The sequence below is a fragment of the Lissotriton helveticus genome, chromosome 12 (assembly GCF_964261635.1).
Source record: "Lissotriton helveticus chromosome 12, aLisHel1.1, whole genome shotgun sequence".
NCBI lineage: Eukaryota > Metazoa > Chordata > Amphibia > Caudata > Salamandridae > Lissotriton > Lissotriton helveticus.
Genome location: NC_136073.1, coordinates 164,805,889 through 164,833,174, shown reverse-complemented (window position 1 = coordinate 164,833,174; position 27,286 = coordinate 164,805,889). Strand labels below are relative to the sequence as shown.

At 44.2% G+C, this 27,286-nt stretch overlaps 1 protein-coding gene across 1 annotated transcript in view; it reads right to left on the bottom strand.

Moving 5' to 3' along the window:
• LOC144797992 (uncharacterized) overlaps positions 1-13,186 on the bottom strand; it is a 43,072-nt gene extending 29,886 nt beyond the window's left edge. The window contains exon 1 of the mRNA XM_078668788.1: positions 12,164-13,186. Within this exon, the coding sequence (XP_078524914.1) occupies positions 12,164-13,186 (1,023 nt within the window). The remainder of the gene's footprint in view (positions 1-12,163) is intronic.
• Between the last annotated feature and the right edge of the window lie 14,100 nt (positions 13,187-27,286).

Genomic DNA, 27,286 nt, shown 5'->3' with positions numbered 1-27,286 from the left:
ACTGAATCAACTGCATATATACACCACACAAATAACCTAAGCGGCTGAGCAATATCCGAATTCCAAAAGAGAAGAAAACAGCATTTCATTTCAGATTTGAGCCAATAAAAAGTAAGTAAAACCAGTATCTACAGACACTTTAGACATGAGTTAAGCCCAGGGCAAGGCCCTACCCTTCCAGCCTCCAGGCCTGGGGGCCAGAGTATTGCACACAGTGCCTGCCTGGCACCTGTAGCATTATTGCTCAGGCCTCTGACTCCATGAACGTTACCACGTGCAAGTAAAAGCAGTGTTGGTTTATTTTATTACTGGTTACTGCTGGTGGCACTGCCTTTATTAAGAGGCCTGCTGCTGCTTCCAAGTGCCCGCCTCAATGTTGCGCTAACTGGTGGTGAGTCTTGCGATGCAAGATGGCCGCGGGGAGGGAGCTCTGTAACCTGGCTCCCGGGATCGGGATCACCTCAGCAATGATTGCCTGCCTAAATCCCCCTCCCAAAACCCAACTCGCCCGCAACACATCACAACGCCACTCACCGACTAGAAGTAACCAAAAGATGACTTCGAAGCAGTTTGCAGTGCCTGGCAAAATTCGTCCTGCACCGCGTCACCAGAATGACCAACAGCCCGGACAGGATTCCATGCAGCTCACCAGCAAACATTCCAGGATCCTCACGAGAAACCACCAAATGAAACCCCAGTCCAGACGAATGCTCATGCCTGAGCAAGGACTGCATGGCTTATATTTGGAAGGATTCCCGTCCTGAATCTGCCCCGAAGCAGCGTCTAAGGTAGGACGACTGGCCCCAAAATGGCCACCACACACAACCATCCCATCAGCGAATAAAGCCCGCTGAGCGCCAAGGTCCCCAACCTCATAATCAGTGGCCACACACCCCTGGTAGTCCAAAGGGGAACCTCAGACCAGTCGCGGGCTCAAGCAAGAGCCATAGATCCTGCAACAAGAAAGACTTTCACATAGATGACTGGCCTCAAAATGGCCACCACGCGTTACCATTCCATCAAAGAATAGGGCCCACCATGCAACAAAGCACCCATCCACTTAAGCAGAGGCCACACACCGGTATCATTGCCAAAGGAAACTGCAATACTGAAGAGCACACCTCCTCGAACAGGAGCCTTTCACCCTTGCCTCAGTAACTGTGTATACTGTGCTACAATCTCAGGTATCTTCGCTACAGCAACAGGTTGAAGATTTAGAAAATTGAAATAGAAGAAACAATCTTCGCATTTATGGTCTACCGGAGGGCTCAGAGGGATCAGATCCCTTATCCTTCTTAAAATCTTTTCTTTCCAAAGTATTACACCTACCTGAAGGAACTTTGCTCAATATTCAACGAGCTCATATATTTGGTCATAAACGTGCAGACTCCTCTTCTGCCCGGAGACCAAGAAGGGTCAATATGTATTTTCTTGAGTACACTGACCTTCGTAAAGTCCTGTCAGCAGCCAAGTCTATGCATTGCATCACATGGTCCGGCTCTACATTATTTTTTGCCCAGGAGTATGCTAAACTCACAGCAAACAGACGTAAGGAATTTCTGAACATGAAACCTATTCGTTGTTATGGGTTCAAGATATGGTCTTTTTTATCACTGCCTCTTCAAGGTTACATACAATAACAAAACAACCACTTATGTTGATCCCTTTTAACTGCAAAGTTTTATCAACTTCAGCAAAACTGACTCTGGACTTGTCCGGTGCTTCATCTTTATCATCCCATGCTCCTTGACTGAGTTTTCCTTACTTGTTGTTTGGTTCTCTCTTCTTGATTTCATTGTTTTTATGTCTCCCTTCTAACAATGTTTTACTGGTCTTTTTGTTACTACTTCTACTTAAGATAATTGTTTGTTCTTGGCTGCTTGTTTTGTTGTCTCTTTTCCATGGTCGTGAGTTTATATTATATCTGTTTAATTTTTCGGTTTTTATAATCATCGGTATCCCTTCTCTTTTTCTTTTTCTCACAGGTCCCTGGATGTCTTTACCCTTTATGTACCCTCACCTCATTAGATCAACTGTGATTCTTGTCCTCGTTTCGTTGCGTCTAGACGTGCCATTTGTTCTTCGTGGCTCCACCTAGCCCTACTCTTTTGTGATGTTTTTTGAAGTAGGTATGTTGTTTCTTTTTAATTATTATTCTTCCTTTTCCCTTCTTTTTCTTTTTTTCATGTTTCATATCTTTGTATTACACCTTCTTCTATGTTTCTTTTCCTTACCTCTCATCTGTTGGCCTAGTGTCTCTTCTCTTTCTCCTTTGTTCCCCTTGCTGTATCTTTTCTCCACTTCTCAGTCTTTCACTTCTTATTTTTCTTGGTTTCATTTTGTTCGCTTACTTCTACATTTAATGTTCTTAACTTATCTCTATCACTGTATTTTATGCTCATACAGTTGGAATGTTATCAATCTTACCTTTTGTTCTTTGTTGGTCTTTGTTGACCTCCTATTCTTGGTAATTTTATTGTTGATTTTATGTCCCTGAAAATCATATCTTGAAATGTTAGAAGTCTGAATTCCCCCATCAAGCGACAATGAGTTTTAACACATCTATCCAAGCTGGGAACTGATATTGTTTGCTTGCAGGAATCTCATTTAATGCTACTGAATCTTTAAAGTTGAAAAGGAATAGGGTTGGAGATGTTTTTTTTTCTCCGGGTGATGGGAAACGTAATGGTGTTATTACTCTTTGCCATAAAACGTTGAAAAATTAATTTGCTTTCTCAGCAGTCTGATGACGAAGGCAGATGGTTATGTACTAAATTACAAGTAAGAGGTGTATCGATCTCTTTGTTTAATGTTTATGCACCTACTAATGGGGATCCTCTGTTTTGGTCTTCTTTGTCTCATCAAATTTCCTCTTGTATTGATGTTAACTTTATCCTTGTTGGGGATTGCAATCAAGTGTTGGACCTCTTCACAGACCGAAATTCACTGGTTACCTTTAAGCCTCATAAAGGGGAAACATCCTTTACAACGGAACCGCTACAACGCGTTACCGTTACGACGCAGTCTTAACAACTAAAGTCGTTACAACGACTTTCGCAGGAGGGCCCTCTAGGATAGGGGATAGTTTAATTTACTATCCAACACCTTCCCTACTATCCATGGGGACTGGTGTTGGAATAGTAAATTAAACTATTCACTATCAGCGCCCCCCAATGCAAGTCGTTGTAACGACTTGCATTGTTAAAACTGCGTCGTAAAGGGACGCGTTGTAACGGTACACGTTGTACAGTCATACATCCCTCATAAAGCACAGAAAGTTTTTGTTCAAACTATTCAACAATATAAACTTATTGATGCCTGGAGAATTTGTAATCCCACCACTAGTGAATTTATGTTTTTCCCCAGCCTATCAAACCCAATTCAGATTAGATTTTTTTTTGTCTCTCATGATATTTCCCAATCTCTGAGAAGCACTGATATTGGTTCTATTTTAATATCAGACCATGCTCCCGTCATCATTCAAATGGATATAGTTCCAAATTCCAGCTTCCCCAAAAGGTGGAGATTTAATAACTCACTTCTTCTCAATAAGAATTTTCATTCCTCTTTTGTCTCCTTTTTTAGTGAGTATTTTTCACTCAACCAGACTGATAATCTTTACTTTTCTGTTGTTTGGGATGTATTTAGATCAACCGCAAGGGATTTAATTATTGGCTTTGTTCCTGGAAGACGTAAAATTACCCGTCAGGTAACCAGTGATCTTTTGGCTGAGATAAAGAAGCTAGAACACTCTTACTATTCTTGAAAATCCCAAAAATGTCTCTCACAACTTATTGAGAAAATATTTCAATTTAACAAAGATCCTACAGAAAATGCCTTGCTATATCTTTTGAAGTCTGGTGCAAAATACTATAGTGGCCAACATAAGGGGGGCAAGCTCTTGGCTAATTATTTAAAAATTAAACATAGCAAGTTTGATATTGAAGGTATTCTTGATGAATACAATATACTACACACCAAGGACCCATAAATCTTAAATGAATTCCTCTTTTTTTATAAGTCATTATACACTCCTGAGACCACACCCTCAGAATCTCATATTACACATTATCTTTCGGATATTCACAAATCTTTTGATACTCAAATTGATCTCTCTCCATTGGACGCTGACTTATCACATCAAGAACTTATTAGCGCTTTACATTCACTTAAAAAAGACAAAGCCCTGGGTCCGGATGGATTTACAGTAGAATTTTTTACTCTCTTCGCCCCTATCCTTCTTACTAAACTACTCAGTCTTTTAAATCTTTTTATACAGTCCGGGAAATCATCAGGATCCTTTTTAGAAGCTCTTATTTGTCTAATACCCAAAGATGGACAGGACTTGTAACATTGCAAAAATTATAGACCCATTTCTCTTGTAAATGTTGACTATAAAATCTTTTCCAAAGCTCTGGCTATTCGTCTTGAATCATTCCTACCTCTATTACTGGGCGCAGAACAGTCTGGTGTTGTTAAAGGACATCTCCTCTCCCATAATACTCGTCTATTTTTCGATATTTTATCAAAAGCCCCACATTTTCCTCATTCCTTAGCTGCAATTGCCTTAGATGCAGAAAAAGCATTTGATCAAGTGAACTGGTCATACCTCTTTCACACATTGAAATGGTTTGGTTTTGGCCCTAAAATTATTTCTTTCATTTCTTTCCTGTATTCGGACCCTCGAGCAGCTGTCCTGGTGAATGGTATTTCATCTCCTTATTTTGAGCTAAAAAGAGGGGTACATCAAGGTTGTCCATTATCTCCTTTTCTTTTTAATTTAGCCTTAGAACTTTTTTTGTCCCGGATTCGTCAAAATGTTGATGTAAAAGGATTTGAAACCAAGGGCACCCAAACTAAGTTAGCAGCTTATGCTGATGACATCTTATTATTTCTCTCTGAACCTCAATCCTCTTTTTCTGCTTTTTTAAAAGAGGTAGATATTTGTGCTACTGTCTCTGGCTATAAGCTCAATTGGGACAAGTGTGAAATATTACTGTTAACTAAATATACATTCAAGGATGACTTTAGTTCTTCTAATTTTGCTTGGAAATCACAGCATATTAAATAATTGGGTCTACACTTTACTTCTTTAATTTTGTCAACGGTGTCTCTTTGCATGGAGAATTGCCTACAAAAAATCTCTTCTCTGACTGCTAGATGGCACCCGCTATACCTCTCCTGGAGGGGTCGTTTAGATACCATTAAGATGATGTTGGCACCATTGGTTTTATTCATCATTTCTAATATCCCTGTTCCCATTCCTTCAAAGTTTTTTACTAGAGTCACTTCGATATTATCATCCTTTCTGTGGAGAAATGAACCCCCTTGCATGCCTCTGCTACATTTAACAAAACCTAAAGCAGAAGGAGGCGTTAATTTTCCAGATTTCCCCACTTACCACAGATCTTTTCTTCTTCGTCAAGCCTCAAGATGGCTCTCTGATTCTTCAATTGATTGTCCTTTGTGGGTCCTGCTTGAACGCTCTTTTCTTTCTCCTTTTTCTTTTCAGGAACTTTTTTCCCTTTACTCGTAAACCTCCTTCTTTATGAACTCCTATTTCCAAATATACCTTTAAAGTTCTAGGTCTCTCTTCACCCTCATCTTCTACTGATCTAGTTTCCTTTCTTAAATCTTATTTATGGCATAACACATCTATTTTATTTGAGGGGAAACCTTTTTATTGGAAATCTTGGAGAAACAAAGGTCTCATCTGGACGTCTGAACTATTTTCTCAAAATAAGATCTTGTCTTCATCTGAAGCTAGTCAACAATTTAATTTACCTCCTTCTTTCCACTCCAAATATAACTTAATCTCACATGCCCATTTAACCGCTTACACTCAAATTGAAGCACACCCAACCAATCCCCTGGTTAACAGTTTATGTTCTTTTCTACTTTCATCTTCTATAGCTTCCAATATCTATACTCATATACGATCCTCATCACCCATTAGACCAAAGACCAAAGTTGAACTGTCTTGGGAAGATGATCTTGAGACTAAATGGCCTTCTTCCCTATGAAATAAATTATGGTCTAAAATTAGGAAAACGTCTAGAATGGCAAATGTTACACAAACTTTATTCTTTATTTACAACAGGCTTTTGATTCACCCAGCTGTACTACATAAACAACATGTCACTATAGCTGACACCTGTTGGTCCTGCTCCTCCCCACTTGCTGATTTAAAACACATGCTTTTTACTTGCCCCCTCCTACATCATTTTTGGACATCTGTTTGGAATCAAATTAATTCTACTTTCCATTCTAATTTCCCTTTCTCTGCCACACACATATATTCTTGGGTAGCCTATCGCCTATCTGGGATATTCATACTTCCAACACTCGGATTGTAGACCTATTATTGGCAATCGCCTTTCAGCAGATCACAAAAACTGGAAAGACTTTACAAAGTTATCATTCCAAGCTAAGTGGTATGCAGTCTGTTATCATCACAGATGAGATACAGCTTGTGTTCATCCCATCCATTTAGCCATGAAGCAATCCGTTATTTGGTCACCTGTTACACTATTCTTTGATCATAGTGCTAAACACTCCTTCTCTTTATCTCCTGCTCAACAAGAAGTTGCTCGACCTCCATTATATTCCTTATCTTTGACATTCCTATTTTATACTATGCTATTATATGTTGGTTTAAGCTATGTTGTTGCATGGTTCTTATACACAACTTGATGTTACTTATATATTTTTTGATATTTTAATGCCTTTTTTATTCCAACTTCGATAGGTTTTAATGATACATTCAAAAAATTTGTGTTTCCCTTTTTCTGTTTTCCTACCCCCCCATATATTGTATTGTACTATATCCATTGTTTCTTAATAAACTTACTTTCTGAACAAAAAAAATCCAGCTGCGGTTTGGCTCGTACCTAAATTATGCATATAGCGCCTCCATGCGGCAGACTGTCATAAGCCCTGGTGATGACAAATGAGTGCTGGTGCCAAGCACTGGAAACCACCAGCTCAATTTTAGTACTGGGTCCAGTCGAATGTATTACTAAGACTATACTGAGAGTAGGCTTTGAGTCACATATTCACAGTTATTGACCTATTTAGGTCAGCCTCTTTCAGCCATTGCTTATTGGAAGTGCCCTTTACATTGTGGAAGAGCTTGTAACGCTTTGCAGATATTTTGATCATCACCCATTGGTCTGTTGCTGTGACATTAACATTTTCCTTCCATCCACTACAGCATACAGCATAGTGCAATGGGTCAGCCTACTTTGAGTAATTGCATTTTGCTCTTTCACAAGGAGCACATCTACTCTTTTCACAATACGCAACATATAGGAAAAACATGTAACATGAAAAAAACGACAGAAAGGCATCTTGGAAAAATCAAATACTCTTAAGGGAATTCAAGAGAAAATAGAATGTATAATGCAAACAGGAAGCACATCACTTTAACCAGGCTGAGAGGACAATGTATGTTTTGACCTGCCGACTGTGGCGGTTTCTCTTTGAGGGCGACTGGGCTCCGCCCCCCTTACTTTCAAGTTCAAATGAAAAGCTATAATTATATTGAAACTGCTCCTTGTAAAAATTGCAAAGAAAACGTTCACGCACTTTAACTATTTTGTCGGGGGCTGTACTGAAACTCACTGTGCTTGTTGTTGAGATGGCTTCATGACAGTGAAGTGAAGCTTTCCATAAACTTCCTCCCTGGGCGGGTCCAAAGCTAAGAGCATTTGACGGGCTGACAAGCTCACATCCCTGAGGTCTGTGATGTAATCAGCTCGGCAAAGTAATAGCTTTGAGGATCAGTCTCCTCCCCTTGACTACATGTGTGTTAAATTCCCCCCGGGCGTTTTTGACAGAAGCCCTGTAATGCTGGGGACTCACGTCAGTCAAGGAGGGGAGAGCATGGTTTCCCCACCCTTTCCCAACTCGTCATAGAGGGGTGGATCCTGTCTTGTGAGGAGTTGGGAAAGGGTGGGGTTGAGGCTGTAGGCAGGAAGCCGAAAAATCGAATCTGCCCCGTTTGACTGACGGTATCTGCTTCCCGCGCTGAAATTAATGCAGTTAGTTAACCATTTTAGCAAACAGATCCTGAAGCAGTCTGCTGAAACGAAACCGAGCGAAACCATGAAGCCTAACTGAGGTAAATTACTCAGTCTTCTCTCTTTTTTTTTATTTTACCTGCCAAGCGTTCCTCTTTCGAGGGCACACGTGGGTGGTGGATGAAAAATTGTCTAGCAGACACGACAAAGAATTTTCAATTCTATTAAGGACACGGAGGCTCAGAATATGCTTCTCTTTGCTTTACTGACAAATACAGCAGCCAATAAAAACTTTAAACTGGCATGACCCCGGAAGGACAACCCCCTCCAACAGTCTGCACCAATCACTATCAAGTCCATGATATAATTGTCCATGTGAACCATACGACCTCCTCTTTCTTTGCGAGTACATCATCCGTCCAACAAGACCGGAGGCCAACGTGGCAACTATCGCATCCAACGTCGAGGAAGTCACCTCCTGCACAACTGCAAACAGTCCCAGATCACAGGCTGGTCGTCTCAAGTCTGCTTCTGCTGATCACCTGAAACAAGAATATATGTCGTAATGGCTATTCCCCAAACTGGAAATACAGTCAAGCCATCATAAACATTCGGGTGGGTACAATACAGTATATAATCATCCAATAATGCACGAAATCACAGTTCTGCAAGCCCGGGTGGGATAATCCTCGCCTCCGTGTCCTTAATAGAATTGAAAATTCTTTGTCGCGTCTGCTAGACAATTTTTCATTCTATGTCAGTCCACGGAGGCTCAGATTATGCTAGTTTAAAGTTTCTCCACCACCACAGAGGCCACATCCACAATAGGCTTATGATAAAACATCTTAAAAGTGGATTCAGAAGACCAATCTGCCGCAGTCATAATATCCTGAAGCCGAGAACCGGCACCAAAGGATTTAGAGGCCATAGCCCCCCTCACAGAATGAGCCCCAAATTTAGAGGTATCAATACCAGCAAGGTCCAACAACCAGGTAACCCACCTGGCCAGAGTCGCACAGGCGACTGGGTGGAAAGGTCTCTGCAATGAAATCAACAATTGACCAAAGCCAGTCCTAAATTCTCTAGTACAATCCTCATATACCTTAAGACATTTAACTACACACAATTTACTATGATGAGGAAATGCAGGGTAAGTAATACATTTTGTATGTGTCTTCGTACGTTTAGAAATCGTAAAAGAAACTCCCGTGGGAGTGAATACTCTACCTGCCAAATCCAAGGCCTGAATATCCGACACTCGCTTGCACGAGATCAAACAGAGCAAAATCGTAAGCTTCACCGAGAGCTGTTTGCGAGATAGTCCCTCATTAGCCGGCCAATGATATGATATGATAGCCCATTTATACCGCGCAACAATCGCTCCAGGGAGCATCTCGGCGCCAATGAGAGGTCAACCTGATGTCAAAGTTGCCATTACTGCTTGAATTGATCGGGGCCGGACTCACACTAGTGCTCTGGCAACTATATCTGGAAGGTTGTAAATCCAGGTTTTTAGTTGTTTACGGAATTCTGATTCCTTGGCCAGTGCTCTGAGAGGTGGGGGAAGGGCGTTCCAGGCTTTTGCGCCTAGTACCGCTAAGGATTTGCCCCCACGGGATTTAAGTCTAAACCCTGGGACGATCAGTAGGCCAAGCCGCCAAAAAACGCAGGACCACTGAAACGTCCCAAAGCTCAGTGTACTTGGGTTGAGGGGGATTCACCAAACGGATCCCCCTAACTACTTTACACACCAGGGGGTGCTCCCCGACAGGTTTGCCCTCAACATGCGGATGTCCCGCCGAAATAGCTGACCGGAAGTTATTCACCGATCTATAAGCCATTCCTGATCGCGCCAATTCAGATAGAAAATTCACTATCACAGTGATATCGGATCCCATCGGATCTCCCTGCCGTTCGTTACACCAACCAACCCATCGTCTCCAAGCTGACTCATAACGCTTGTGTGTGGAAGGTGCCCATGCCTGTGACAAGAAAAAGAGAGCGTCTTGTGAAACTCCTGGCACTTGCCAACTCCGCCGGAAAGTCTCCACGCCATAAGAGACAACTGCTCTTGAAGGACCAACGGATGGCGAAGACCCACCGGGTCTGTAAGAAGGTCCGGAAACGATGAGATCCGCACCGGCGATGCACAGGCGAGACTCATCGCCACCGGGAACCACGCTTGTGCTTTCCAACACGGGGAGATCAAGACCACATCCGCCTTCTGCCTCCGAACCTGAGCCAGAACACTCGGGATCATGATAAACGGAGGAAACGCATATAGAATGCCCGTCGTCCATGACTGAAGAAAGGCGTCCGAGCTGATCGCCAAAGGATCCGGACGCCAACTGTAAAACTGGAGCACTTGTCTGTTGAGCCGCGAGGCAAACAGATCCACCACACACGGACCCCATTTGCGGTCCAATGCCCTGAAGATCCTGGGATGCAACCTCCAATCGCTGGCATCCCTCAAATACCGAGAGTTCCAATCCGCCGTCACATTGGCGGACCCCGGTATATACTCCGCCGTCACCGATATTTGATGGGCCAGGCAATAATGCCAAAAGTCCTTGGCTATCTCCGCCAGGAGACGCGACCTGGTGCCTCCTAGGCGATTTATATAGCGCACCGCGGACACATTGTCCATGCGAAGGAGAATCCAGCACGAAACTTTCTGAGGGGACAGAGTGCGAATCGCAAAAGAACCCGCCAGGAGTTCTAGGCAATTGATGTGGAGACTCAGCTCTTCGCGGGACCATCGACCCCCCGTCTCCATTGAGCCGCAACGGGCTCCCCAGCCCCAACGGCTGGCATCCGACTCTATCACCACCTCCGGGGTGGCCGCGAAAATGGCTCTGCCGTTCCACGCATCCATATGCTCTAACCACCAGTTTATCTCCGTACGAGCCTCCACAGAAAGGGAAACTTGTTGGGCATAAGTCAGACCCTTGCGCAAATGCAAGGCTTTCAAACGCTGCAGGGCCCTGTAATGTAAGGGGCCCGGAAAGATCGCTTGGATCGAAGAAGCCAGTAGCCCTACCAGGCGTGCCAAAGTCCTCAATGAGATTGTCGGAGAGGCAAGCGCTCTCCTCAACTCCTTCCTGACCGCCACTCTCTTCTTGAGGGGCAAGAGTAACTGAGCTTTCACCGAGTCGACCTGGAAACCCAGGAACTCCATCACCTGAGAAGGTTGCAAGATTGACTTCTGTATATTCAGGAGGAATCCCAAGTCCTGAAGGAGGTGGATCATCCACGACAGATGGAGTGACACCACCTCCGGTGACTGTCCTAAAATCAAGATGTCGTCGAGGTAAATAATGAGGCGAACGCCCCTTTCCCTCAACCTCTGCACGATGGGTTTCATCAGCTTGGTGAAACACCATGGGGCGGATGACAGTCCAAAGGGCATGGCGGAAAACTCGAACCACCGGTTGCGCCACTGAAATTGTAGGAACCGCCTGTGCGGAGAATAAATGGCCACTGTCAGGTAGGCGTCTTTTAAGTCCAGACGCACCATCCAATCCTGCGCCAATAGGATGTCGCGCAGGAGGTGTATCCCTTCCATTTTGAAGTGTCGATACACAACCCAGCCATTGAACTCTTTGAGGTTCAACACCAGTCGATACCCTTGGTCCTTTTTCGGGACCACAAAGACGGTGCTGACGAAGCCTAGATCGTGTGGGGTGGATTCCACTATCGCTCCCTTCCGGAGCAAGGAGCATATCTCTGCGTCGATGAAACTCTGCTCTGTTTGGGAAAAATAAAGTGGTTCTGGCCTCCGTCGCTGTACTGGGGAGGCATAGAACTCTATGTGAAAACTCTGTACTGTTTGTAACATCCAAGGGTCGTTCGTGAGTTGGCGCCACCTGTGGAGAAAAAGAGACAGTCTGCCTCCCACCATATGTTCTGACGGGCATAGAAGTCGTACCTGAATAGGAGTAGTCTCCTGAATTATTCTGCTGTCCACGATAGGTTCCTCTCTGCCCCTTGCCTCGACCTCCTCTATCGCGGGAGGGGTAGAAATTGGAGCGTCGGTTGCCTCTGCCTCTCTGCTCCGCTCCACGCGAGGTCTGTGCATAACCTCGGCCGGACCCTCGACCTCGTGGGCGTCCGGCCCTATCAAAAACACCACTGTGGAGTACTCTCTTGATGTTGGACTGCGCCTTGTCCAGTGCGGAGAAGGTGGCAACGTACTTGCCCATTTCCTTGACAAATTTGTCTCCGAAAAGCATACCATTAGCTAGGGAACCTGGTTCGGAAGGGGCCATCTCCACCAGTTGGGAATCTAGTCTCATAAGAAAAGAGCGTCTCCGCTCTGTAGACAGGGCCACATTCGCATTCCCCAAGAAGCACATGGCACGTTGTGCCCATTCTAGAACCTCCGATACATCCAGTGGCACATTTTTATCCTTCGCCATAACTGCTGCGTCTAGAATCTTTGTGAGGGGTCCGGTGACATCGAGCATTTTGTCCTGAACACCCCACCACGCTCTATCCAGCCCCTTCTTTGGATCCTTCGCAAACTTCCTCATAAACGCCGCCATTGTGGGATCCAAATCCGGTGTATCGGCCACCTTCCCTGTCAAGGATGGCCTGGGGCATTCAGATCGCAATGTGGCTCTCACCCCGTTGTCGAAACCCTGTCGCCGGTTGTTACCCACATAATGTGCCACCTCCGGACACGGTACCCATTCAGTGGACCTAGGGTGCACAATATTGTTAGGATTAAAAAGAAGGTTCTTGGGCACCTGACCATCGTCCGCCCTATGGGTGTGTTTCACCTTCCTAGATCTCTTTTTGGGAGCCACCGATTCCACCTCAGAATCAGAGGAATCAGGCGGAGTCGGGGAAGAATCCCCAGACGTGTCGTTCGCCATTGAGCCATGATCCTTCATGACATTCCTGGCCATCCGAGCCAATACCTGGGCCGAGGAGTGAGAAGAGGTACCGCCCTTTCGGGCTGATTTGAACTTTCTCTTGCCATAATTCTGAAGGGGCTTAGCAAAAGGCTTGAGGGCCTTGATTAGCGCACTATTCACTGACCCTTGGACATGGGTATCCAGGGCCTCCACCAAATTTTCCTCCAAATGCTCTTCTTGAGGCTCATACTCTTCATACTCGTTGTATTCTGCCCATTGGTTATCCTCCTCGGCGTAGTACGCCATAGCTCTAAAGCAGGGAGGTGTGGAGGAACTTCTAGGGGGGGGAGTAGCCCAGGGGTGCCTCTAACACACACACAAACACTGTAAACTCAAAGCTCAACTTTCAATGAGGCCGATTTTAAGGTGGAAGGAGACCCCTTTATGCACACATAAGACTCCCCTAGAGCTTAGCTCCAATCCGGATACGCTCTGTTAAGCGTTAAATGAGACCAGGATTTATGCAGCCAAAGACGCGCACTGTGCGAGGAGCCGGTAATGCAAGAAAACGAAAGTCGGCTCCTCGCGCATGCGCGTCGCGTGTGGGGCCGGGCTCGACTGCCTCCTGAGCGCGAGCGTCTCGCGTCTGTCTCCTCCTGCTCCACCGCCCCCTACCGAGCACACCGCATGCTCCGGTTCGCGCTCCGATTGAAATCAAGGGAAAACCAAACGCGCGGGCATACACCACAAACGGGGCAAATACCTCGATAATTGAACAACGAAAGTCACCAAACACAGCAACAATAAGAGCGAGGACACGCTCAGCAACAACAAGATCACTGGCACGCGCGCGCCGTTAATAACCACCGCCCTTATAACAATTACCCACAATAAAGAAGTAACGTAAAGGGCACTTAACTCGCTGCTGCAGCAGCAAAGAAAGAGGAGGTCGTATGGTTCATATGGACAATTATATCATGGACTTGATAGTGATTGGTGCAGACTGTTGGAGGGGGTTGTCCTTCCAGGGTCATGCCAGTTTAAAGTTTTTATTGGCTGCTGTATTTGTCAGTAAAGCAAAGAGAAGCATAATCTGAGCCTCCGTGGACTGACATAGAATTCATACCACTTGGACTTATGGTTAATATAGTTTGTTTACTTAAGTACTGAGCGGCTATTCAACTAAAGCGAAGAGAAAGTTAAGCATAATCTTCCTCTTCCATGCCCTTCATAGAATTAAAACTTTCATGTTGCATGTCTTCATTTTTCAGTTGCATTTAGATGGATGTCAAATGGCACGTGTCTGACTATCAGTCTATGTTCGGGAGGGGTTTTGGTTATAATTGTTTTACACAAGAAGGCCTGTAGTAATACTGCTAACTGGACATGAAAAGAGAAAGAGCAAGAGAGTGGGAAGAAATTAACGAGAGGGACCCATGAAGGGAGAGTGTCTGTGATAGAGAGATAAAGAGCGAAAAGAGAGGGTTAATTGAGAGAAATTAAAAATAAAGAGGCGGTCCAAGAGGGACAGAGAGAGGGAGAGAAGAAAAAGAGAGAGGTTTAAAGAGCGATGATTGCCATTGGAAGACAGTGAAATAGCAACAGGGGGGGAGAAGAAAGAGGGAGGGGCAAGAAAGAGACATAAAAGTGGTAGAGACTAAGAAAGAGGGAAGGGGAAAAGAGAGAGAGGAGGATGAGGAAGAGCGTGCAGGATATACTTTAGTGAAGCACAACGTAAGGAATGCTGAGTCTTTAACGCTTGAACTGCTATTGTCACTGAGTGAACCAAAGCGCTAGAGAGGCCTTGAAGTATCTGGTAATTGTGTGTGAGGAGAGGAGCTGACAGTGCCAGAGCAGTGAAGCCACTCCATTCATGAACTGGAATGGGTGAGCTGTAACGGCACTTCCCCTAAATATGATAGTGGTGTGCGGTGAAGTACATTTAGCAAGTGGTTGGAAGGGATTAGAATGCCGAGTGATGGTGGGAATTATAAAAACCCCAGGTCCCCAGCCCAGCCTATGCGCTTGGTTGCCAAAGGACTGCATTGACCGAGGCCAGATGCAGAAACATGATGTTCTAAAGCACCCCTGACACCAAGACAAATTTAACCCCCCTAGAACCAAGAGAGAGGTTTCTGGCCCACTGCCAAGGATGGTTATGTTATTGGGCACTGTTGTGCTTGAGGCGTGTCTGACTTTGTGTAAAGGTGATTAAAACATGATTTGGTCATTTTTTTAACATTTATCCAGGGAGTACAAAACAGTAGGAGCAGGATGGAAGGAGGGTGGGTTCAGATGTTTAAGCTAAAAAACTTGAATCCGTTTGGGAATTGTGCAACTCTTTGTTCTTAAACTAAACATGAGGCAGGAGGACGCTGAAAAAACTCTATGCAGAACTCTTTTAGTGCGCTTGTCTGTTATGGCAAATTAGTTCAATAGTAAGGTAGCTAAGTGAACAATGCACACAGTGTAGAGATCTTCCTGTAACATAAAGGACATCTGTAATTTGGCAGGCATACTAAGATTCGTTTCAGACTCAGATTTTGAAGGAGGGGAAAGGTAGCTGGTGAGAAACCCGAAGAGTTTAAATAGACAAGTGAAATGTACAAGTCTATATTTTTGACACAATTTATTTAAAATGGTTTTTCCTACCTGAGGTTTGTGTGTTAAATTGCTATCCGGAACGCTGGTACAATTTTGACATTTCAGTATTGACTTAACTAAGGTAAATGTATCATTGTTTACACAAGGACATCAAATTTAATTATATGAAGTTTTGGGAGAAAGTTTTACTGTGGTGATGAAAACTAGCTGATTACCACATTCGAAGGTTACTCTGATAAAGTTAATAAACGAGCGCTCATTTAGACCACATCTTGACAAATAATGTAGCTCACCACAGGGCACGCATCCAAACTTTTACGCCCCATCACTTTCAAATGTCACCAGCCGCCATCACAAGGTGTGTGTGTGTGTGGGGGGAGTCAAGGTAGTTAGAGATTAGGCACTGGCCCCACCAGACCCCACCTGCACCTCCCGGAGCAAAGTCAATAGACGCTTATTATTTATAAAGATAGGCATTACTCGTACATTTTTTTCCACAAAGTTTTCATATTCTTCTCTACATACATGACACGTTTGAAAAAGATGGATTCTGGTAGTAAACTATCCCTTTGCATTTTTCTCTGAGTTGAATCAGACCTGCACAGTACATACTATAATATTCTCACCTCAGTCTATAAATCCTAACAAACATCGACATTCCTCTTGCACCTTTCAGAGCATACTTGAATGATAATTGAGTGTGTTCTGCTGGAAGGCAGTACTGCAAGTTTACCAGGCTCCTTTAATAAAATAGAACAAGCATTTGCAATGCAACAACACTTGCATTTGCGAGAGTTTGAGCTATTGGCATTCTCTTTTATTTATGTGTTTTGAAATCTTGCAAGCGTGCGTAAAGATGCACTTTGTACTTATAGTCCTTACTTACGAGAAGCAAGGCTGGCAGTAAAAGAGGTGCAGTTACGGCCAACCTGCAACAACTATAGGTACAAAGTGCATGTTTATGCACTGCCTGCTGGTTTTAAAAACACATAAATAAAAGGCATTGTCCTTTGCAATGCCAATAGCTCAAAGGCTCCCAAATGCTAGACCTATTGCATTGCAAATGCTTGTTCTTCCATCCACTCCAGCATGTGACAGGAGGCAATGGGTCCGCCAACTTAGAGTAACTGTATTTTGCTCTTTCACAAGGAGCACATGTGTACACAAGGTAGTTCTCACAAGAAGGGACAGGGGCATTTAGAAGTTCCAGCATACATGCTCCAAGGCATAGAGGTCAGAACAGGGTATGCAGTTCCGATGTAGGAGGGCCAAGAGGTGACACAGGGAGAAGAGGGGGAAGGACGGGATACTCCAGGTAAAGGAAGGAAGGCGGGGAGGGGAGAGCTCCTATAAGGAGCAAGGGCCCTCACACATCCAAAGAGGTGTCATGCTTCATCATAGGGCAGTTCCTCGTTGGACCAGCACTGCAATACCCAATGGGCCCCGCAGGGGGGCTCTTTGCCGGAGGTCTTCAGTGTAAAAGTAAAGTAAAGTCCACATTTGTAAAGCGCACAATCACCCGTAAGGGTCTCTAGGCGCTGGGGGCCGTCGGGAAGATTAAGCGAGCTATTGCCCAGAGTCACATGGTGCTGGGCTAACCTGCCGCCGGAGCCGGGGATCGAACCGTGGTCCCCAGATTCCAGCGTCAGTCGCCCTGGCCGCGGCGCTAGTGTGCCGAAGGTCCCTGGATGATGAGTTGTGGGAGCGTGTGAGAGATGAGTAGAGTGGGAGTGAGTGTGTGTCTAAAAATAGCTATGAGAGTCCAAAACACCTTTATTCACTGGACGCTGATGCTATGTTTGAAACCGACTATGTGCTCATGATGTATAATCATGTATAAGAAGATACAATTCAATACAATATTTGCTTAGCAACATTGGTTTACTTTATTCGTTGTTTGATTGAAACTTTGAGTATCATATAGGGTCCGTTAGGATTCCAGTGCACAGTGCACAGTGTATACTACTACCACGTTGGTTAGTACTATTCTCCTTTGACTCACACGTTTGTACGGACAGCAAGTGTTACACTGTGGCACCATTGTCCATAGATAATACAAATTAGTTAACACGTCGCAAGAGGTGTGCGCCTCCTTCCTCCTTACGCAGAATGTTCTTTTGGTGATGTATTTCTATTGCTTACTTTGTGTACATATGTACTAGTTTCCTTGCTCTGTGTGTATGTTTTTCTGCTTTGTATACCTGCTCTTCATATTCAACTTCTTTCATTTGAAATCTAGGGAAGTGCATTAATAAATATATATTTTTTTCCTTTTAAAAGTGCTGTATTAATAAATACATGTTCCATTTTGAAAACACCTTAATTAGTTTATTTGCCTCATTTTGATTGAGAGTATTGAGTTCCTTTTCTACGTGTGTCATTTAAAGGTACAGTGGTAAATACATTTGTCTCATTTTGGGAGCGCTGTGTTTAAGCGTGCTTTATTGCTTCCAGTCAGAAACAATACAGGGGGTCATAAAGAGCTTCAGTCATACCATTGCTATAGCTGACAACCTGGCATATAGGTCTCAAGGGAGAGGAAATCTTAGAACTGTCACATGTATCCCTAACTTTAAAGTGGAATTTATGTGTATTTTCCTTCCTTCTGTTAGATTCCATTAAAATGTAGAAGTGCCACAAAAAGATGGGGTAATCATTGCTATAGAGTTTTGTGACATAAGCACTGTGCTGTAGATACCTGGGCTATTCAGCGAAACATACAGTTCCTTTCACAACTCCATACTCCATATTTGTAGACAGAACAGCTTTACATATCCCCCAGTACTTAGATGACAGATTATGACTCTGAAATATTGCTTAAGGGATCACTCACGTGATGACTTCACTCCATAGGCTTAGCACAGAGCACACACTACCCGGTGGGGGAGGGGTATTAGAGCAATTATGGTAGCACATTTACCCTCTCTGCAAAGCTGCTGCAGTGTATAAAAATATATGTAGTGAATACTCGTGCTCCGCAGGGGTTCTCATTGACTATTTGCAATCCTTTACATTCTGTATTTGTTTTAATGGTGTCCTTGTGCACTGTGGGGGATGGCAGCATGCCAGGATTTGTGTCCTCAGGGAAAAGTGTGCAGTACGTATTGAATTGCGACGGAAATAGAGGGTGGCCGGAATTTTACAGTGGACTTTGCTTTTGAAACAGGAAGCCTTGTACAAGAACTCCCTCCACCACAGCCCTCCGCCCACAAAAAATGTGTTGATACTAAATTAGGCCCTCCGTACTAGTGATGAATTACTATTGTTTTTATTTCCCTGCCCTGCAATTACCCTTACTGAGAATCTCAGTAATTCCTGGGGTGGTGTTTTTGAGGAATAACATGGAAATTTGGACTTACTGTGCTGATTTCTGCATTTTTTCCCTTAGATTCCATCTGAAGACTTGGTCTGTTTAATCAGGAGAAATCTCTTGATGAAACAACATAGAGCTGTGGTGTTCCTGCAAAACATATAAACCCGACGGAGTGGCAAGCTTCTGTTACTCACCAAGCCTGAGTTATCAGGCCACTTGTAATGAGGGCCTTAGCAAGAGTGTAACAAAGTCTTCTGGAGTACCCAGCTTATTGGGGGGGTTCAGCCATAGGGCATTGGATACATATGAGATACAGGAGACTCAAGGGTCACTCAGAACATACTTCAAAGGGGCACCATCATTCTGCACTACACCACTGAGCTTTAGAGTGTATTAATGAGGTGTGGGTGTGAAAGGTTCAAGAGGAATGCCACTGAGTAGCAAGTGTAGGGGGGAGGTGTCAGAATGTACCAGTCACATGACTCTGTTGCATAGAATTCAACCCACTGATGTGGAACTGTGGAATTCTCTGCTAAACCTCTTCTGTGCTTGAGAAACAATAGCAGTGCTGCAATGCTCTGATATAGTTAAGAAGGAAGGTGCACTATTTATTGCAGTTGAGAAAATCCAAAACAGTAGGGGTTGCATGTTATTTTAGTGTCATAAGTGGCTTCTCTTTCATATTTTTCCCTCATAATGAGGAACAACTTAAGGATTTTGGTGCTTACTGCTCCACAATCTGCATGACCCAGTAATTCCTGGGAATTTTTCCACTGTTTAATTCCATCAGATTGACCTTCTGAAATTTAACAGTGTATGCAAACTTCATCGCCATGAGCAAAAGAGAGGTTTCTAGAGAAGGGATGCTGCCAACTCCCATTGGTAGTTTAATTTCACGCTGTAGACAATGCAGCCCTCTGTGAATCCTCAGGCCTAACTGTTTGTTCCCTGAACAACGATTTATGAGCAACCATGCTTTAAAAAAGAACTAATAATAAAGTTGAAAAATATTAATTCTGAAGGTACTAAATGACCCCAAAATGGATGCTGTTTGGGAAGGAAGGTATGAAACATTATTTAAAATAATTGCAATTTTACTAACATTGACTACATACAAAAATCTGTTATTTAATAGACAGAGGCACTGCCAAGAAAAGAATTCTAGCTGACTCGTCAATAATTTTCAATTCTATTAAGGATACGGTGGCGAGGATTTTGCTTCTCTTTCTTTACTGAAGCAAATACAGCACCCAATAAAACTTTAAACTACATAACCCGGAAGAACTTCCCCTTCATTCCATACACCAATCACTGTTCCCCCTTCAGGAATAAATGTCTAACTACACATGAAAGTCTGTCCTCTTTCTTTGCGAACCATTAACGTAAGTACATGAACCTTGAAACATCGAACCAGAACTCCATTGATAAGTATCCATCGAGTTGAACCATCACTCCAACAAAGATAACTCCTTCAAAATACACAAAACCTGTCAGTAGGCTCTCAAGACCCTTCAGGTCGACTTGTTCTCTGCTCCGTAAATGAAAATGTTATATTTCACATAGGTACCCCAATATAGGCTCGGGGAAGCACCTAACCTTTCACCCATATTCTCCCCTACCATTACACTAAATAGCAGTTCTTGTAACTAACCTTTTACCTAGTTACGGTACTTCTTACAGGACGTAGGGCTTTCCCTGAGAACTAGCTTCATCCATTATGTATGAGGATTCTTGGAAACTCAGCAGGACTACCACCGCCTATATAATAACTATGTATAAGAGTCAATCCTTCAGTCATCCTAAGTCAGACATAACCCCTGAGGGTACCACTTTTGGTATAAATGCACCATATATTTGCTGAGGCAGGTAGATGAGAAAAAGGACTTCCATGCTGACACACTGATGCGAGACGCTGAGGTTCCTGCACGCAGACACTTCAGCTTGCACTGGTCTGACACCAACATACATGCTAGGTACACTTAGGTACATCTAGTTAGGGTCGCCTTGGAGGAGTACGCATGTTATTGTCATGTATTTTTATACATGCCTGTATTCATTGTTTTAGATCTATGGTAGAAGTCTACCATCCTTTTACTTTGTTGGTGCTTATAATCATTTATATCTGTTTTTGTCTTATGGTTGTTTCAGCACATCTATTTTACACTAGAATGACTCTGGTTCAATAAATGCTTATTGAAAACGTTCCCAATTCTGTCTATCTCTCTGTGACAAAGTGAGCATGAGTTTCCACAATCCCTGATGTGACAGAGTTGTCATGTTCGGTAGTTGCCAAGAACTATTCTCTCCTTGGTAAGAGCGGTTTCTAGTGGCACTGTGAGCTAGCTGGTATATAGCCAAACATACTCGATAGGGGTGTCTGGAATCAGTCTGGACACCAATCCCACAGTCTATGTTGTGTAAACGCGCAGATCCTATATAGGTTTATAGGAACTACATGACATGGCACCACTAACGTTGGTTTGTTACTTATTTATCGGTCAAATCTGAGTAGTGCTTTTCTCAGAGACCCCAACTCACATTTCCCCAGAGATGTCTAGAGTGGAAAGGGAACTATCCGCCATGGCTGAGTAGGCATATCCTATGTATTGGCTGTAGGTTTATAAAGCTTTGAAGGACAAACAGTTCCTATTCTGCATAAAACCTTATCTCAACTGGTTTAAAGGCATTCTCCCACACACAAAAGAAAAAGTGAGACTCCGGCCGCTCGGAAGAGATGGAGCGACTTGGCCAGTCCTTGCTGTGTACACACCACATCCAGACATTAACACAATGCCAGTAGTAGACTTATGTCCACTTCATAAAGAAATATTAAAAAATACAGAAACCTGACACAGTTCGTGATGAGAGCATGCGTACTTCAGCTAGTAAGGGCTACACAAGCAGGACAAATTCATGGATCTACAACTAAAATAACACCACAAACACTACACGCAGTTAAGGGCAACATGCCCACTAGACGTTAGCAAATGCCATTCTGGAAAGCTCAAAAAATAACACAGCTGCAGGCAGTATTTCCACATACTAGCCCTCAAGAAAAACACGGAATGCTAACAATCTGCTTGCCAACGTGGATAGATCCCAAATAGAGGATTATACCTCTTTGGGAGCAGTTTTCCCTGACATATATACCAGAACTCATGGTATACCTTCATTAGCAGTAATACCAGATGTATTAAAACAAATACAGAATAAGTATGGAGCAGAACCTGCTCTGAACTTAGGGATGAAATTGTTAGGAATATTTGCCCAGGTATCAGTTATTATATTAGCAAACATAAAAGAGGAGGCAGCAGTGGCCATCCGCCAACGCCTGAGGGATTTCAGTCCTTTACAACAGGAACGTGATTTACCTAAAAGTATAATCAAGACATCTATGCTGAATTAGGTAGAGATAGTTTGGGAGCTAGAGCAACAAAACCTCATCTCACACGTGGCCCTGAAAAGGATAACACCAAGCAAGCACCCGATTCTTCCAAGAACAAATGGGATGATAACAATAAAAAACAAAATAATAAAGATAATATATCACAATCCAGGGGTGGGTCTCCTCAACAGGAGCCCTCCGAAAGGAGGTACAACCTTCGGAATAGTGATCACATTGTATAACCTGACAGGTATCAGGATACTGATACACATTCCTCTTGTTCCTTTCAGGGTCCATCAAAAAACTCTGAGAGTAAAGGAAGGTCAGAACACAGACAAGAAGAGCATACGAAGTCCAGAGACACACAACGCGCTTCAGACTATACTTCCAAAAAAGAAGAGAAGCCAAAATCAAACCATCAATTTAAAAAGAAGAAAGTAGCAGGTCTTAAAGTTAGACATGCCCATAATTCTGAGGACTCAACTTCTGGATGGGGAATGGGCTCTGACGATGCTAGACAATGCAGCAGAAGTAACAATGGCTCACCAGAACCTGATGGAATTTCTGGTGACAGCCGAATTGAATGAACATATTACGGTGGAAGCACCTAATACAAGGGTTAGTGTCCAGCATAGGTTATATGAAATAACACTCCAAATAGAGGGGGACAAATCCAGAAAAGTTAAAGGTCTCTTTTGGTAGAACCTGACTTACGGCTATGACATCCTTTTAGCTGAAAAGATTGCCCGCCTGAAATTGTTATGGATTGCCCAAAGGGAGAAACTGTAATTTTACTGGCTTTTTCTGACCTCGTTCCAATATACTTAACCCTTTCACACTACACGTCTGTTAGCCGATGCGGCCCCGCCCACTTAATGGAACGCCCCGCACCGCGGCAGAATTGCCATCACGGTTAAGGTGTTAAAACACACATAGGCGCAGGAGTGGGTGGTAGCAATTTCTCCAGCATTATATCGCAACCATGTTGGGTGGGATGCTGAGTCACATTGCTGTACAATCCCATTAAAAATTACTCCAACTCCACAGAGACAGTACCCAATAAAACATGAAGCGAACAAACAGGGTCAGGGAGATCTTAGATCAACTTGAATATCAGGGTTTAAATTAAACTTGCACCTCTTCAATGAATAATCCTTTGTTTCCAGTAATGAAACCTGATAATTCATACCGTCTAGTATTAAACTACAGACATCTGAACAAATGCAGTAAAACATTTGCAGTACAGAATGCACACAGTGCAGCATTAATTAAAAACATTGTGCGGAATAAATACGAAATCACATTAGATATCTCAGGGAACCACCTAAACTTTCACCTATATTCTCCCCTACCATTACACTACATATGGTATTATATATAATATTCCAATATCTGGAAATACTTCATCAACATCGGGCGGGAAAAACAAGACATAATCAATCATCATTACATGTGGTAAAACAATAATTCATGTCTTTATGAGAATTGTAACAGTCAAAACATGTCATAATTAAGATCTAGAGGGATAATCCTCGACTCCGTGTCCTTCATAAAACTGAACATTTGTAAAAAAAAATTCTATGTCAGGAAACCGAGACTTCGTATTATGCTAGTTTAAAGTTGAGCCACCACCATAGATACCACGTCAACAATTGGTTTATGATAAAACGCCTTATATGTAGAATCAGAAGACCAATATGCCTCAGTCATAATGTCCTCCAAACAAGAAACAGTAGCAAAAGGGCAAAAGCCCCTCTCACTGAATGAGCCCCAAATATGGAGACATCAATCCCAGCTTCAGACAACAACCATTTCATTTTTTAACCCATCTGGCCACAGTTGCCGAAGAGACTGGGCCGAAAGGTTTCTGTAAGAAAATTAGCAATTGACCTGCACCATCAACACGTAGTTCGTGAGTACAATCCTCGTAACATTTCAAGAATTTCACAACAAATAATTTCTGATGATGTGGAAAAGCTGGGTAAGTCACACAATTAGAATTGGTGTTAGTACGTTGAGAAATTGTAAAAAAAACTCCCAAAGGAGTGAATACTCTACCTGCCAAATCCAGAGCCCTTACATCAGAAACACGTCTGCAGGAGATAAGACATAGCAACAGCATGAGTTTCGCCGACAGTTGCTTACTCGACAGCCCCTCATTCGCAGGCTAATTCCTGAGACAAGGAAGAACAATGTCCACGTCCCAAACAGTGAAATATCTGGGTTTTAGTGGCTGAACAAACCAGATGGCCCTCAACAATTTACATACAAGGGGACGCTCACCCACTGGTTTAACATCCAAGTGAGGATGACCAGCTCACATGGCTGAACAGAAATTATTAACCATTCTATAAGCAAGTCCTTGACTGGCCACATACAATAAAAAGTTGACAATCATAATAATACCTGATCCCATGGGATCCACCTTTCGTTTACCACACCATCAAACCAATCTATGCCAAGCTGACTCAATGCTTGTGCGTAGAGGGAGCCCAAGATTGAGACAGAAAGAACATTGCTTCCTGCGCAAACTATTGCACTTGCCAATGTCTCATGAAAGTCTCCAGGTGATAAGGGACAACAGCCCTTGTGTTATCAGCAGGTGTGGTAGACCTATTGTATTGACAAGAAGGGCCGGGAAGATGAGGATCCTCACTGGAGGTGCACATGACAGCCCTAACACCACTTGGAACCACAACTGAGCCTTCCAACATGGCGTGACCAGAACCATTTCTGCTCTCTGACGGCGAACCTGTGCCAATACTCGCTGAATTATGGTGAATGAGGGAAATGCATTAAGCCGACCCGTCGCCCAAGATTGGAGAAATGCTTCTGAATTGGAAGAGGAAACCGAACTCCTGAGGCGGAAGCCGGGAGAAACGCTGCTCACTTTTGAACTATTTTAACCATCTGCTTGTGATACTGTGTGTTTAAATCGCTACTTTGCTCTCCCTGGTAACTGACACTTGACAGGTCACGATCTGGGCTTCCCCGCGCAGCGGATTCTAGCGCTGCCGCGGGTTACATTTCTCTTTGCCGCCATCTCCCCCGGCCACGCATAGGCCACGCCCATTATCACAAGGCCACGCCCCCTCGCTCTGACGTATTTAAGTCACGCTGATAACGAGCACGCTCAGAGGAAACCGAACTCCTGAGGCGGAAGCCGGGAGAAACGCTGCTCACTTTTTAACTATTTTAACCATCTGCTTGTGATACTGTGTGTTTTAAATCGCCACTTTGCTCTCCCTGGTAACTGACACTTGACAGGTCAAGATCTGGGCTTCCCCGCGCAGCGGATTCTAGCGCTGCCGTGGGTTACATTTCTCTTTGCCGCCATCTCCCCAGGCCACGCCCAGGCCACGTCCACTATCGCAAGGCCATGCCCCCTCGCTCTGACGTATTTAAGTCGTGCTGATAACGAGCGCGCTCAGAGGAAACCGAACTCCTGAGGCAGAAGCCGGGAGAAACGCTGCTCACTTTTGAACTATTTTAACCATCTGCTTGTGATACTGTGTGTTTAAATCGCTACTTCGCTCTCCCTGGTAACTGACACTTGACAGGTCACGATCTGGGCTTCCCCGCGCAGCGGATTCTAACGCAGCCGCGGGTTACATTTCTCTTTGCCGCCATCTCCCCGGGCCATGCCTAGGCCACGCCCAATATCGCAAGGCCACGCCCCCTCGCTCTGACGTATTTAAGTCACGCTGATAACGAGCGCGCTCAGAGGAAACCGAACTCCTGAGGCGGAAGCCGGGAGAAACGCTGCTCACTTTTTAACTATTTTAACCATCTGCTTGTTATACTGTGTGTTTTAAATCGCCACTTTGCTCACCCTGGTAACTGACACTTGACAGGTCATGATCTGGGCTTCCTCGCGCAGCGGATTCTAGCGCTGCCGCGGGTTACATTTCTCTTTGCCGCCATCTCCCCGGGCCACGCCTAGGCCACGCCCACTATCGCAAAGCCACGTCCCGTCTCCTCCTATAACTATGTGTATCCCCAGGACGCGCACCCCCAGGAAGGCACGCCTAAGGCAAGCCCGTCTGCGCCCGTCCGCGCCAGGCCGGGCCTAGGGACTAGGCAGAATGAGGAAAATCACAGCTATACCTCCCTTGAACTCTGCTCCCTACAACATTCTCTCCTCCCTTGCCTTGACTCCGCCACACGCTCCTGCCTAACGGCTAATAACATCTGCCGCCCCCAGTTAATCCAGGCCACCTCTGATACAACTCCCCAAGGCTCTTACTCTACTAGTAACACTCCTAGGCCTAATGATCTTACACTTCGCTGCCTTTACTTAAACACCAGGTCTATGGTAAAACATCAACTAGATATCTTCCTGCTGCTCAACTCTGATAGACCGGATATGCTATTTGTTACCGAGACCTGGCTAACCGAGGACTCACTACCGGATGTCCTGGCAGCTCTCCCGGCAGACTACTACCTACTAGCAGTGAACAGAGAACTAGGAAAGTCTGGGGGTGGCGTCGCCGCCATCATCCACAAAGATCATAGGTTCACTACATTACCTTCCTTGGATCTACCAGATACCGAAAACCTTGTAATTAAATCCGACACAGACAAGGGAACTATGGCATTGGTATTGATCTACCGTCCACCTAAAGCTATGCCCACCTTCCCGGTCTCTCTGAGCGAGCAAATGGCCAGCCTAGTAGTCAACTATGATAAGGTAATGCTGATGGGGGACTTAAACTACTGGTACAAGGACCCGGCAGCAGGGCCTCAGGCCATGGAACTCTTTGAGCTCCTCTCCCATCTGAACTTTTCCCAATCTATCCTGACCCCCACTCACGAAAAAGGACATATTCTGGACCAGATGTGGTCCTACAATGTCCCATTGTCCACCCCGACGACAACGCCTTGCATATGGTCTGATCATCATTTACTGCAATTCTCCTACACCCTCCATGGCCATACGAAGATCCCTGCTCCCTCCGGAGGGATAGTAAGGAAATGGAGATCATTAAACAACCAAGATTTTCTGTCCACCTTGGCTAATTCCATCCCAGCACTCTCCCTAGACATCAATCTTATGGAAAAAGATCTCACTGACTGGCTCTTGGCAGCCTGCAACGAGCATGTC